The sequence below is a fragment of the Microtus oregoni genome, unplaced genomic scaffold, assembly GCF_018167655.1.
Source record: "Microtus oregoni isolate MIOR12 unplaced genomic scaffold, Mior012 000085F_ref0000168, whole genome shotgun sequence".
NCBI lineage: Eukaryota > Metazoa > Chordata > Mammalia > Rodentia > Cricetidae > Microtus > Microtus oregoni.
In genome coordinates, this window is record NW_024544551.1 from 4,394,277 (window position 1) to 4,409,992 (window position 15,716).

General features: G+C 43.4%; 1 protein-coding gene across 1 annotated transcript in view; it reads left to right on the plus strand.

Moving 5' to 3' along the window:
- LOC121441958 (putative histone-lysine N-methyltransferase PRDM6) overlaps nt 1-13,443 on the plus strand; it is a 102,303-nt gene extending 88,860 nt beyond the window's left edge. The window contains exons 7-8 of the mRNA XM_041643385.1: nt 5,623-5,799; nt 12,703-13,443. Of these exons, the coding sequence (XP_041499319.1) occupies nt 5,623-5,799; nt 12,703-12,817 (292 nt within the window). The 3' untranslated portion in view covers nt 12,818-13,443. The remainder of the gene's footprint in view (nt 1-5,622; nt 5,800-12,702) is intronic.
- Nucleotides 13,444-15,716: the final 2,273 nt, after the last annotated feature.

Below are 15,716 nucleotides of genomic sequence, written 5' to 3' on the forward strand. Positions count from 1 at the left end.
GCACTTTTATTTTATATCGCTTTTTCTTTTTTTCTGGCTCTCTTTTCTCCCCCCCCCCTTCTCTCTCATTTGTGCCACATGGGAGGAAGTCTGCCTTTAGCCGCCGCGCGGGCATGCCATCAGCTATTCACAATTGTGTTTAAGTACCATTGATTATCATCGAAAAGGATGGTGTTAGGCAGGTAAAGGAGTTTCAAAGGCTCTGTTTTGTGGGAAAAGCTTGGAGAGGGACACTGTCTGCCCCTTGCTATATAAGTGCAAAGGTCACCTTTCTTCTTTCCAGTGTTCTATGGCCTCACAGCTTCCCTGACTCTCCTTACACAGAGGCAGCCTCCGCCTCCACATGGCTGGCCATGACTTAAGCAGGGCCCCTCTAAAGCCTTGTGAGATCTGAGCTTAGGCTGCCTCTCATGGAGCAAGGAGAGGAGTATGTAGCCCCAAGTGAACAACTTTTATGCTAGAGGATTTTCATGCTGTAAAAGAGAAATCAAAGGAGGATTAATAACTTTTAAACCAAACCACCCTTAATTTTGTTAAATGTTTCATTCTTTTCCTATGTACACCAAACCAATTACAGACTCAAAGCAAATGAATTGCACATTTTACTGGTGTAATCTTTGGCAGAGGAGCTACCAGTGACGGAGACTGTCAGGAGATGAACCGAATGGTCTCACTGCTTTCTTTCTGCGTAAAAGTCTACTAGTGTTGATTTATGCTAAGCAAATCCACCCGCACGTTGTCCTTCTCAATTATTTTGTAAATGTGTGTGTAGCGCTTTCTAGTTTTTCACAGAGCTCGAGTTTTCCTCTGTGGGAACTGGCCGTACAAAGCCATTGCAATCTCTCTTAGTGGAAATTAAGCAACACTTGAGTCCTTGTAGCTGCAGGACTTGATTCAGGGCAATGTCCACTCTTGATCTCCCTCCTTTAGGTCCCACCCCACCACCCAGCCACACAGAGCTGTGCACTGTGAGATGTCCTTCCTCTGAGTTTGCTTTGAAAATGGTGGGATGCTATATATGCACGATGTGTTGGGAGAACCAAGAGCTTTTGAAATATGCTTCCCAAATGCAATGATGTAAGATCCTGGACCCAGTGGAGATCAACACCCACGGATGTCTGTCCATATGTGCTTTTCTGCTACAATACATCAAAAGGATCTGAGATTTTCGAGTTAAGATAGATTCTATCCAAGAGTCTGATCACTTTAACTTTGCCAGACTTTGGAAAACGAATGGAGATGCTGGAATTTGGGTAGTGAAGGGTTTGCCATGTCAGCATAAAGCCCCGAGTTCTCTCATCAGCACCCACAAAAAAACTGGGCAGGGTGGCACACACTTCTGTCTCAGTGCTTAGTGAGTCTGGGTACCAGTGGCAGGCTGCCTCAAAGACAAGAAGAGAAGACCACCGTGGCAGACCTTAGGCTACCACGTGCACAGCCACATACACAACCTCCTTCCAAAAACTTAAGGAAAATGTTGATAATGGCAGCTCACTCTGTGTTCTGAAGTTCCTCTGGTGTAACTTGAAATATGGCTTTAGAAATATACACCCATATTCTGAACTCCTGTGGCGAGTTCCAAAAGGAATTGTAATTTTCTGAGGTACTTTCCCTAGAAAGTATCTGTTTCTGTTTTTAATGTATTCCTATATATCTGTATTTAAAGCTTAGCTCCAATCAATTTTAAAGTTACTTTTTAATCATTTTTCTCTTGCTCCACGAGTATTGGGGATTGAATGAGGCCTCTCCCACTCACTGATATTCTCAGCCATTTTATTAGGTTTTTTTTTTTTAGATTTATTTATTTATTACATATACAGTGTTGTTCTGCTTGCATGTATACTTTCAGGCCAGAAGAGGGCACCAGATCTCATTACAGATGGTTTTGAGCCACCATGTGGTTGCTGGGAATTGAACTCAGGATCTCTAGAAGAGCAGTCAGTGCTCTTAACCTCTGAGCCATCTCTCCAGTCCCCTTTATTGTATTTTTTTAAGACAGTTAGTGGACCAGGCTGGTCTTGAACTTGCTCTGTAGCACAGGCAGATCTTGAACTTCCACTCCTCCTGTCTGACAAGTGGCAGTATTTACAGGCCTGGAATGCCCGGTCTGGCCTCTTTTACTCATTTTTTTTTAAAAGAAAACTCTGAAAATAGAAGAACATAAAGTTGAAAAGAGCATCATCTACTAACTACAGACCTGTGGGCTTCGCTTCTTTGGCTATCTTGGAGCTCACCATGTAGAACAGATTGCCCTGGACCTCACAGAGATCTATCTGCTTCTGTCTCTCAAGTGAAGGTGTGTGCCACCACTCCCAGCTCTTTTGGGATTGATTATTGGTTTTTATTTGAGACAAGGTCTTGCTGTAGCCCAGGCATAACTTTTATATTTATGACTCTTACATTTTCTGTACATTTCTAGGCTGATAGAAACTGTTACAATCACAAGAACTCACTTAAGATCCAAATCCTCATATTAATAGAAATAGAGTCTGCCAAGATGAATGTCAGTAAATGCTCTGATATCACGGCACGGTACCTAAAAATAAAAGGGTATTATTTTGCTTCGTGAAATTTATTAAAGAAAGGTTTGTACCTACATTTTAATATGAGATTTTTCTTGTTTTTCAAAATTTTCAAGTTTTTACCAAAGCATTAAGATTGTCCAGGGAGAGGCACAGGGAGGAAGAGCAGGACTCTACCAAGTGCAGGGAGCTAGCTGCAACCCTCATGCAAGCTTGCCATTGGTGATACTATGATTCACAAGCATCTTTGGGGGACATTGGTTATTTTCCCTAAAGTAGGAGGGAAAATGGTGTATGAAAGAGCATCCAGGTGAATTTATCCCCTTCCCCAGAGAAGGTGAAGAAAGAGGTCAGTGCAGCTGAGTGTCTTGTTAACATCCTATAGCTGACTAGAACCGGAGACTGAAATCGAACTCACCTTTCCTATTATTCCAGGTGCTTCTGTTTGGCCAAGATGTGTTCCATGTATTTTTTAAAACCGAGTCCTAGTGGCTGGGGGAATTGGCTCAGTGGGTGAGAGTGCTTTCTCTTCCAGAGGACCCCAAGTTTGGTTCCCAGCACCCATATTGGATAGCTCACAGCTGAGTGTAACTCCAACTCCAGGGGATTTGATGGCAACCACAGGTACATAACAATGGTTCATACTCATTTACATATACACGCACACACACGCACATGCACACACATGCACATTCACACACACGCACATGCACACACACGCACGTGCACACACATGCACACACACACACACACACACACACGTCTTAAATGATAACTTTTAAAGACAGTTCACACAGGCCACTGGATCCCTAGCAAGTACTCTCTGGCTGGTCCTGGGCAGAAAGGATGCTCTAAAGTTTAACCCTCTTCCCTTCACGACCGAATTCGACATCAGCCTTTCACATCCGTTCTGTGAATCTTTGCCACAGTGACTATCAGCATAAAAAGGATGTGTTGACTTCTGACTGCAGGAAATAAATCACCCCAACTTTTGACAGAAGGGTTAGAAAAAAAAGAAAAAGATTAATTGGCTTATTGTTTATAGTGATAGCTATTAAAAATAGATAACCAGAGGCTAATAAATGTTAATGGTCCCTTCACTATTAGAAAAATCAATTGTCAGTGAATATAGCACATATTAATATATTATTTTGTTTATGATCCTCAATAGCATATAAAAAATTTCATCCCCAGAGAACTATTTTTTGAGAACTCTTTTTAAGGTCAACATTTACTGCCAAGAATAGATTTGCTAGGAGGATATTTTCCTCTGTAGGCAATTTTAATGGCCTTCAAAGCATTATTTTATAATTATAATAAAATGCATGTGTAATTTGTCAGACTTGATAAACTCCTTTCCAAGGGCTCTTATGTATTTCTTTGAAACCTGTTTGAGAGCAGTTAGATAGATTTCTAAATGTAAGTAATTAAAATTGTATAGTATTGAGTTATTGACCAATGCTGGACTATTAATCAAGCTAAAAAATTCTACAATCAGTGCTCAGTGTGCTGAAGCCTGGTAAAATAATAGTATTTGTGTTCAGCGAGGCAAGTAGCCGCAATTAAGCACTTCGGTTGACAAATGAGAAGGTACACTTTATTTTGTACTTAATTGAGTTGTTGTACATGCTCGGTCACCATTGTCTCCCAGCCCTTCAGTTTGGTGTTTGGTCATTGGAGCTCCTGTATTTGTTAATGGCGGAGCAATTAAGTCTGCCTTTGCCATTGGCTTCCTAAATGCAGCCAGAAATGTCTGTCCTCCAAACCAGGGCTTACTTAGTGAGTGCAGGGAGGATTCTTCAAGGCAGATGGTTAATTTCCTGAAAAAAGGATTGTGATAAACAAATTAGAGCCCTGTCAAGAGATGATTTTGAAGTGAGTTTGAATAGGGACAGCGCCTCGGCTTTCCTATCACTCACTGGATTCTGCTTAAGTTCACAGAAGAACTTCTGACGAATTTTAATCTATTTTATGAAAACCCCAAATTGATTTACTTCTCATGAGCTGTGTGTGCTCTGGTAATCTTGCTAGTTATCAGGTGTTTCTCTCAGCTTCCTGCTGCTGGCCCTGCACCACTGTCCCCTCCCTGCAGGCACAGTGGCATCTGTCATTTCTTGCTGCCATAAGTCAGTCATTCCTTGTAACTAGATTCAGCAGAGGAGGTAAGATTCAAGAACAAGACTCCTGGAACGGGAGAGACGGCTCAGTGGTTAGGAACACTTGCTGTTCTTGCAGAGGACCTGGGTTTGGGTCTCAGAACCCACATGGCAGCTCACAACCATCTGTAATTCCAGTTCTAGGAGATCCACCCTCTTCTGGACTCCATGAATACCAGATGTCCATGTGGTTACATACATCAGACCCTCAACATACACATTAAAAAAACAAAAGAACAGGACTCTATAAATGGGATAGGTGAGAAACCAGGATTTCTTTTTCAAAGAGATGCATCTGGCAGGTCTGGCTTCATCTTGGGTAGACCCCAAGCCAGTTTAGTATTTATGAAAGTGTGCATGCAACTTGGCCACTTGCCTGTATTTCCCTGACACTTGGAATAAGGTTCAAACACCCTGTCATGACCTTGGCCTCAATGTCTTATATCCTGGAAGGACAATTTGTCCTCAGCTGTCTGTGCCAAGTCCGTGGTAATAGCAACTGCTTTCCCTGTCCCACTCGGAGGATTACTGTAAAGATTAAACCAGATAATTGACTTTAAAGCACTTTTAAAAAGTAAAGGATACTATGGAACCCTAAAAGACAATTATGTATTTTCTTTTGTACTGTTTGGCTTAATTAATCCCATGCTCATGTCTGTGAAGCTCACAGAAATATGCTGGTATTTGCTGGTAGGGACATTGAGATAAGCAAATAGCTGTTTTTGAAACAGTATGATTCATACAGGAAGGGAATGCTCATTTGTGAGGTTGATCTGTCTCATCAGCTCCGTGAACCTTCTTCCTAGGGCAGCAAGTAGTAGAACTCAGAGGCCAGCACTGTACACTCCGTCTTTGAAAAGTGTCGAGTCTAAAGTGACAGCCCCTTTCCTCACCCTGGGGATTGACACAGGACACCATGGCCAGTCATTCTCTATTTGTTTCAGACCCTACCAGTGTGGCCACTGCTCCCAGTCCTTTTCCCAGCCATCAGAACTGAGGAACCACGTGGTCACTCACTCCAGTGACCGGCCTTTCAAGTGTGGCTACTGTGGTCGTGCGTTTGCCGGGGCCACGACGCTCAACAACCACATCCGGACGCACACTGGAGAAAAGCCCTTCAAGTAAGTAGTGGTCAGCTGTCCATCCTCTTCTTCTTATCTTTCTTGGGAGCTGCCAGATCCATGGGCACCCCTTGCCCAGCTCAGTCTAACTGGTGGAGAAGGCTACTTTTAAGGTCAGTGTCTGTGCTGTAAGAGGCTCTCTTGGGTTGCATGGCTGATGTTTGGGAAAATGGAAGTCAGGAAAGCTACACACTGATCGTGGCTCGAGGTTTGCAATCTCAGACGTAAGGTGATCTTCTAGGGCCTATTTTTTCATCAGTAAAGTAAGATATGAGTAGCTACCCTGAGTAATCTTTCCAAATCCCGTGTCAATCCCGAATTCTATTAGCATCCATGCCAAGATCTTGCTATCAGCAAGTTCCCATAACCAGGAGAAAGGTGGCCATAGTATAGGATACTTGAATAATCCTCTTGGATAATATGAACTCTTCAGAATTCTAATGACACTTTCTTCTCATGTTATCAAGTTGATAAAAATTAAAACAAAGGGTGTATTTTATATTTCAGTATACAGAGACTGTGAGTAAGGGCATTTTAGCAAGATTGTGTTTCAACATATAGTCCATCCAACAAAGCAGCAGATATCTGAACTATGCAAAATGGCCCATCCATTCATCCATCCATTAATCCACCCATCCATCCAAACATCCATCCACCCATCCATCCATCCATCCATCCATCCATTAATCCACCCATCCATCCATCCATCCATCCATCCATTAATCCACCCATCCATTAGTCCATCGATCCATATGTGTTCATTCAATAATGATAAAAGCCTACGTTTACATTGGTCATCCTGCTAGGCACAAGAGATACAAAGGTGAATGAGACTCCGTCTTGACTTTGAAAACCTCACACTCTAAGGGGAAGTCCAATCAATCAATCAATCAATAATCAATAAAGGATGAAAAGGATGAAATATTATAACAAGACATGTTTGTACAATGTTGAGGTATATCAGAGAAATGGAATCATCAGATATGTGTAGGATGCAATGTTGAACAAGTCTACGAAGAATAAGCAGGAGTTTGCTGGCCATACAAGGGAGAAGAGGCTGCTTCTAGTAGTTCAGACGGCAGCAAGGGTCTTGGAAGCTGCACATATCAGATTGGTGGGTTCAGAGCAGTTGATCTCATAAACTCTTTACGCATTTCTACCCATTTTCTGTGCTTGCTTTCCCTACTTGGGAAAGAAAATTTGAAAAACCACAGACATCCAACCTTATTCACCTTTTATAGGACAAACTCAAGCAGGATTAGGAAGTGATTCTGTCAGTAGGAGACTAAACCTCTTGCTTAGGCTCAGTCAAGTAGGTTCCCATTCCGTGCTTATTCTAAGGCCAAGTACAGTTCATGGTAACAGTGTCCTGTTGGTCTGGGTCCTGCCCGCCTCGCTGGTCTGTCAACCTATGGAGGGGCTCATAAAAGGCTGTTGTCTTTTACCTCTACCTACCATCATTTAAAAATTATCAATTAGTTGATTAATTATTAGTCTGTTTGTGTGTGTGTGTATGCATATATGTGGGCATATACGTGTCATGGCATATGTGTAGAGATCAGAAGACAACTTAAAAGAATTGGTTTCCTTCTTCCATCATGTGGGTCCTGAGGTTCAAACTCAAGTTGTCAGGCTTGGTAGCAAGAGTACCTTTACCTGCTGAGCAATCTTTCCAGCCACTCCATCATTGCTAACTATGTTCCTTAATGGTTTAATTGGTTGTCTTAATGGTAAAAACAGCAATGATTTTTGTCTGTATACTCGTTTACCACAGAAAGTCTTTGGGCTAAGTGGGACAAGATGGTACCTAAAATCAGGCTTATGATATACTAACCAGCTGGGCGGTGGTGGTACATACCTTTAATCCCAGGAGGTAAATACAGGCGGATCTTTGTGGGTTCAAGGCCAGCCTGGTCTATAAGAGCTAGTTCCAGGACAAGCTCCAAAGCTGCAGAGAAGCCTGTCTTGAAACAAAACAAAACAAACAAACAAGCAAAAATGATATACTAACCAAACTCTATCCCCAGAGACTGTAATAGTCGGAAGAGGGCATTTTTCTGAGGGGCCAGTTGGCTTGTCCCTATCTTAAAAATTCCCTGTCTCTTGGGTGTTTGTGCCCTGCCTGATGGATGCTGTCGTCACCCTCAGGCCTGATTCTCAGGGGCTCACAGATTCTGTCTTTGCCATTGTTTTGGAGGTAGAAGGTAACGATGCCTCTTTGAGAATTTGGGAGGACTGAGGATTCCGTTGGTCCCTTATAGTAGAGAGGGCAGCCAAATGAATTCAGTGCCAGTGATCAGATTGATTTTTCTCTTGTTGCAGTGTAAATAGATTTCAGTAATTAATTGAAGTGGTTTCGGGGTCAGGATGGGAAATAGATTTCTATTAATGTTAAGGTGTTACTTATGTGTAACCTCGTTGATTCCACTCAAGTTTTTTCTTTAACATCTGGTTTTTGTCATGTTTCCAATAGAGTTGCCATCTTAACTTAATTTTAATTCATCGGATTAATATTTGAAGGGCTTAAGTGATTGTATTTCCCCTCCTTTCCAACACAGTGTTGTTCTTTTGTTCATGCCTGCTTTCATCTGGAAAAATCAACTGAACAAAAGATTGTAAAGCGGTGGGGTTGTTGGATAACATTCTCCCTGCCTGTTTTAGTCTGTTTGCTTCTTGATTTTAGCAAAGTAGCCTTACGTTATCGTATTTGAGGCATTTAAGATGATCAAATATATATGCCCAGAGGAGAGCTGATATATGCTTATTTTGAAGCTGCAAGGTTTAAACATCTTCTAAGAATGGAAAGCTAAGTCCTTTAGTGTATACAGGGTCTTTCAAGATTGTCCTATTGCAAGGGAGTTTGAGAATCTTCTAACCCAGCCCATGGATATCCAACCCGGGGACATTTGTAAATATTATGAAGATATCCTTTTACAAGCTTATAAAACAAACATTAAAAAAACTTTTTGTTGCAGATTAGTCAATAAAAATGGTTTCACCACCACAGTTAATTTTACTACTTCAGCTAATGGGCATCGGCTTAAACAACATTGCAGAGGCTGGAAAGAATCTTGTAAAGATGCACAAACCTAAACTGTACGCCCAATGCAGCTTCCAAGTAGATGGCCTGAGTGGTTTCATCTCCTAACTGTCCCCTCGACCCAGGCGGTCTTCTCAAAGTCTCCAGCGTGAGCGGAGACTGAGCCTGTCGCGTCAGGAAAAGCCCTTCCCTCATCCTTACCTCTGCTGCTCAGCACTTGGCTGAAGGATGTGGAGACTCCTGGCCTCCCAAAGCGGCCAGTGAGCAGTGGTACTGAGGGGCTAGAACTCCTGAAGACTTCGCCTCACATCTGATCAGCTGAATGCTCCCTGGAAGAACCTCTGTCCTAAGTTCTAGGGAGACCCTAAACCTGTCAGCAGCTAATGGAGGCTGAAGACGTGAGATTTCTAAGGTAAAGCAACCCACAAGAAAACAACCAAAAAGATGGACTGCACCAAAGGCTTTGGATTTTAGTTTGTTATGCGAGACTGAAGTCATGGGGAACAAGGAACAGACACAAGAGATAATGTCACTTAATCGCAATGGCTAGGCACTGTATTGCAGGAAGGGCAGCTGGTAGAAATGGTCAGAGGGCTAGCAGTGAGGACTCGTTTCTCCTGGTCTTGTACTAAATGAGATCTCAGCAAGTTTGGGGTAGGGAATCTATTTGACCTGGGAAGCTGCACGGACAGGCCAGGACTTGCCCTAAGAGATCACCTCTACCGTGTTTTAGAAGCCAGAGGAAAAACTTTCACCAGGATGTTTTTTGCCTTGAGTAAAGAGAGTTTGGCTCAGAATAAAGAAGCAGAACATTCCAATGTCCGATATTTAAGCAAGACATAGACAAAACTCTAAGCAGATCTGAAGAGACACGGCAAGCATTTACCATGTATGAAGCCCTAGGCAGTTTGGTCCAGTTCAAGTATTTCACAGCCCCATGGCAGATGCACAGAAAGATTCTTGCAGGTTTTCTGTGTAGTAGAACTTTCTGTCGTTTTCGGTTCATATCGTTCAGTCAGCCACTACAGTTTCCAAAGAAGTATGTCAAACTGGAAAGGGAACTCCAGGCTGACTTGGACTCCCACACCTGTAGGAAGTTGGGGGGCTCTCTGTTTGCTGAAACATTTGGAAGACTTTCCACATGCATGTGTCCGGGATGTTCACAAGGCTGTGACATCAGTACCCACGCCAAGGGAAGGCACAGGATTGCAATTCAGGGTTAAATGCCAGCTCAGCTGAAGCCCGGCTCTGACCTCCCAGAACCAAGGTACATGATAGAGTAGGTCTTTTGATGAGTCCCATAAAGCTGTGCAGATGCTTTGCCGAGCTTTCTCATCTAGAGTCTAACGTGATAGACATGAAACTGAAACCCTAGTCTTGTTTATTTTTAAAAAATTCTTTTATCTATCTGTCTTTACTTCCTCAGATACAAAATTCTTATCATTCCCAAACAAAATAGCTTGTGTGTCTGATAACCTATGTTTCCCCAAAAGAGAAAATTCCTGGCAATAGCATCTAAAATCAAGTAATTTCTCCACATTGGCATATCATTTTCTTCCATTTGGTGAGAGGATGGGACTAGCCATGGTCTTTGCAGTGGTGGCCTTCTTATGCATCATAGATGGGGAGAAATTCCTACTTATTATAACACATTGCTCAATGTACACAAATCTCACTGAGACATTCAAGCCAACACCTGAGAAAAATGTGACTCCTGCTGTGGCCATCCAGCATGGACCTTCAAGGATCAAAGAGATACAGATCTCAGTCTTACGTAACGCACCAGGCTTTCTGCGTGTGAATTCTTCACGTTTTAATAAAGAGGACGAGAAAAGCAGAGACACAGCCAGGTAAACTGTCAACTCCTCACAGTGGTTCAGCCCTTTTCTCTCTCTCTCTTTGAAATTGATCCTACAGCTTCAAAATTAAAAAAAGAAATATAATAATTTGAAAGTTTGTCAGGTAGTGAAAGGTAGTATATTTTAACACACTAATCCAGTAACTAATCAGTTTTCTAATAAACAATCAGCAGTTTGCTACGTGTCCTCGGCACTCCGGTAGCTCTGGAGACGGGATGAGCTGCTCGTGGGCGTTAATGAATACACCAAAAATCGTTAGGTGATCAATACTTCTGAGTTATTTTCATTGAGCTGATAGGTCTGATACATTAAAGCTGACATTATACATTTGTCAAGATCACCGTGCAGTTTTTAACAGTGGAGCAGGCTGCTAAACATATTCCCTGAAAGACAATCAGAGAAACACAACTTCTTCATCCTGACACACTCAGTTGACTGCCAGAGTCTAGAAACTTCAAAGCAGTGGTTCTCAACCTATTGGCCACAACCCTTTGGGCAAACCTCTATCTCCAAAAATATTTGTGTTATGATTCATAGCAGTAGCAAAGTTCTGGTTATGGAGTAGCAATGAAAATAATTTTATGGCTGGGGGTCACCACAGCCTGAGGAACTGCATTAAAGAGTTGCAGTATTGGGAAGATTGAGAACCACTGCTTTAGAGCATGGAGCCAGACTCCAGCTTCCCAGCATTCCCAGGCATTTGAGAATCTCCAGACTGGGTAGATGTGCTCTATTTTTCTAGCTAATTCTGCACACAGTTTACTGAGGAGGGGGGAAAGAACAATAGTTCTCACCAGGTAATGAGATGCGTGGTGTCCTCGTCTGTGGCAGGACCCCAGGCTCCCTCCAGGTTGCTTGCACCATTGCTCCTATAGCGTAGGGTTCGGAGAGCTGGCAGTTTCAGAAGGCCATTGTCGCTCCTCTTGAATGCTTTTTCCTTCAAAGGTTTGAGGAAGTGCTAGTAAAAGGACGGCCAGTCTGAGCATGCTTGAGGTAGCTCAGGTTGCTACCATGGTGTGTGTGTGTGTGTGTGTGTGTGTGTGTGTGTGTGTGTGTCTTCCATTTTTAGCAGACTTAAGTAAGCATCAAGCTGAAGTTCAGGCTCTGTGGGAGATAGGGGCTGGCCTAGGTTCTCTGGGTTACAGTTTTTCTTTGAAGTAAAGGGGAGACACTTGAAGTGTAGTGCTTGCCTTGTTTTCTCCTCTCAGACACCCCGGATCATATGTACACTGTATACTGTACTCTCTCTATAGCTGAGCCTCCTAACCCACCCCAGCACCCCAGTTCCCAGTTTTTCTGAGTCATCCCATTTCTACCATGGCAAACACTAATTTTAGAAATTATTTTAACCCTAAATTTGCTTTGACTATGACATTGTCATTAGCGTTTGGAAAAAAAACACAACAAAAACAAACAGCTACCCTATGCCTGGTCCTCCCACCCCACCGTGTCTCCCCACTCCCGCCCCCATCTTTACCCACTACTCCCCATTTCCTACCCCTATCCCTGTAGTCCCCAGAACACAAGGCCTTGCTTCCATGTGTTTCCAAACTCTGAGACAAGCTTGCTCGCCGTGGCTGCTGAGAGAAGGAGAATTCTGGGTTTGAAATTAGCAGCAGGTGAAATTCTATTTGTCACCCATTTCTCTTTGGGGTTACAGAGCAGAAAACTGCAGCCGAGCCGCTGCTCTGATGGCTCACTCCTAAAAATCTCTTTTTGTTCTTTATCTATTCGAACTGACAGCCATCAGAAGTGCAGCAGGACAGGGCTCTCTGGAGAAATCACCTCCCCCCAGCCTATTGACAGGTCCCTCTGTTCTGCCTCAGACCAGCTTTGTCCCATCCCAGGCCCAGGCTTTGGAAGAAGCCACCAATTAAACCTCTTGAGCCAGTAAAATCTGATGCCACTTTGGAGTGTCTGTTCCGATCAGTCAGGATGAGAGGAAGCCCATCACCCGGAAGGCCCCCGCTCCCTGGTCTCAATTTTCTCTCTTGCCTCCACCAGGTGCGAGAGGTGCGAGAGGAGCTTCACGCAGGCCACGCAGCTGAGTCGACACCAGCGGATGCCCAATGAGTGCAAGCCAATAACCGAGAGCCCAGAATCAATCGAAGTGGATTAACTGATTGACTGGCTGGAATTAAAGTGCAAGGAAAGTCATGATTAAATGTCACGGACACTTAAGCAAAACCAAAGATTTCCTCTGAGCAACTTTCAATCAGTCCCAGAAAACCAAAAGCAGTAATAAAATAAGTAAGATGTTAAGAGATATTGATCCTGGCATGGAAGTCAGACCAGGAAAGAGATTATTTATTTATGACTTAGGGATGAGACGGATTTCCGTGGACAGCTCACCTGGGATGGCTAGCATTTCCAGTCCCACCATGTGTTTGCTTTATTTCTAAAAAGCTTTTTAAAACTGTTATTTAATACCAAAGGGAGGATTCCTCTGCCCACAGTTGTGAGTAAGAACGCACAGGGACTTGGTTCTCGTCGCACCTTTTTGTTTTTGTTTTTGTTTTGTTTTGTAGTAGCATGTTCAAGGGGACCCGTGGTACGGCCTTCCTCCTTCTGTCTAGGCCTGGTCCACCCCGATGTTGGTTGCCACAGCAAGGATGGTTGAGGCAGAAGCAAGAACCTGGCTGGATTGGCGCCCCCTGCAGCCTCAGAGGTGGCCCATTGCCACAGTTCCGTCTCCGTGCACTTTCGCGTGGCTCCTCCCACCCGACAGCCGGGAACTGACGCTGGAAAAAGGAAGAGAGAATGGTTTCCGCTGCAAATTCAAAGGACAGAAATGGAGGACTTGCTTCGTCCTGTCCAGATTTCAAAAACATTTAAAGTGTATGGAGCTTCATAATACAATATATTGTTCCGAAGCAGCCGGTGGATAAAAGGTTCTTTTCAATAACATTTTAGCTTAAGAAAATGAAAACAGAAATAAAGTTCTTTGGTCTGAGGCTGACTCTGAGGTGTTAGTCTTCAAGTGATTTTGTTGTCGTTGTTTCTGGGGGAGAGCTGGGTGTGTGAACAGTCATGTCCGCTGGCAGATTCAGCTCAGGCAATGGCATCGTCTGCACACAGGGAAGCCCTTGGAGGCTCCTTCACTCCCTGCTGAGTGTGGCAAAATCATTGTCACTGAAGTAGGGAGAAAAATGAGTCAGATGCGAAAATATCGTGAGAAAGTAGCTTAGCAACGGGTGGGCTAGCTCCGACCGCCAGGACTAACTGCTGCTATCAATAGAGATTGCCTTTTCCTCTCTAGAGATTGATTAATCAAAAGAAAAAGAACCATGTACACGCTTGGGCTGTTCTCTGAATGCTTGGAAAAGTGTGGCTTCCAGTGGGCTTGCAGTCGTTCAGTGATGTGCTCAACATAACTGGATCAAGGTCTATGTATCGAGCTGGCATTGGGAAGATAAGATGTGGGGGGCGGGCTTCCGGTCCATTAGATCTCAATGGAAACTCAGCGCCTGAGTCTACTCCACAGCCATAAACAGCCTGAGCGAGTTCCTAGCAGTAATTCTGTGGCAGGCTTCTGGTGGCTAAGCACAGCCTTTGAAGGAGTGCTTTGTTTTTGAGCTTACTCATTGTCTTCTGGAAAGCACACACACACACACACACACACACATTTCAGAAAGGAATAGTGCGGCTCAGTTTAATATATCATGGTATATTCCGTCCTTTAAAAAGCTCTCTTTTCTCTCTTTTAAAAACATTTATCTTATTTTTTATATTTTTTACCTATAAGTATATCTGTGTGCTATGTGCATGCAGTGCCTGAGGAATCCAGAAGGGGGCGTCTGGATCCCAGGAACTGGAGTTGGGAGCCATCACATGCGTGCTGGGAATTGAACTCAGATTCTCTGCGAGAGAAAATTACAGCTCTGCCCCACAAAGGAGCAAATGTTCATGCATCCAGGCTGGATTTTCTGAATACAATGAGGACTCATCTCACTTTTTTTTTTTTTTTTTTTGTTCAGCGAGAAAAATCAGCTCATCCATTTGCCTCCCTTCCTAGCTGAATACCAGGCGATGTAGCAGCTTTCGATGAGAACTCTTCATGTCCAGCATGGGAGATCTTTCAGAACAACGTTCTCTGCTGCCCTGGCGGCTTTGCCAGATGCTGCCCAGCTCCCATTGCGTGTGGCAGTGAGCGGTGCCAAAAGCTGCTCTCTAGGACTCTCCACAGAATCCATTATCACTTTCGTTATTCTGGATTTTTTTTCATGTATCTGCAGCTGAATTTGGTCAGAAAATATGTTCTGCATGAAAAATAGAAAATTGGTACTCTAAATGTCCAGGCATTTTGATCCTCACAATTTTCAGACTTCCAGCTTCCTATGGGGCAGCCTGGGCCACTGGTCTATGGACAGGCCTGCTCCTACAGGCTGACTTCCCACCCAAAGCAGTACAGCAGTCATGAGGGTCTCAAAAGCACCTATTCAATGTGTGTGAAGGGAAAGGGGTTTCTTGAAACCTCTCAACAGAAAGGCTTCGGAAATATTAACATTTTAAAATGTGCAAACAGTCCTTTGGGACACGGTGGGTGGTTGGTGGAATCTATAATCCTAACTAGTAATAAAATGAAGAAAGATGCTATCTAAGATGAAAAAGTGGATGGTCAGAATTGAACCAGGATTTCCATACTCCCTGTTGAGGGAGACAGATCAAATTCCTCTCAACCATAAGGCTTCTCAGGCACTTCCTGGGACCAAGATGGTAAGAACTGACTCCAAGTTGTCCTCTGACCCCCGCACATATGCCATGGTGTGCGTGCATCTGCACTCACAACAATAATAAATGCACACACTTACAAAAAGACTTACTGTCCTACCGTATGCTCATCCATGTAGCTAAGTGTCTGAGTCAAAGGGGGAAGCCTACAGAGGTCATAGAGCAGAAAGGAAAGAGTTGGGAATACAGACCATCACATTTCTGTAAGAGAATCTCAGTAACCCAAAGGAAAGCTAAGCATTTTCCTCAGGAAATATGTATTAACTCTTTTTTTCAGTCTTTGTTTT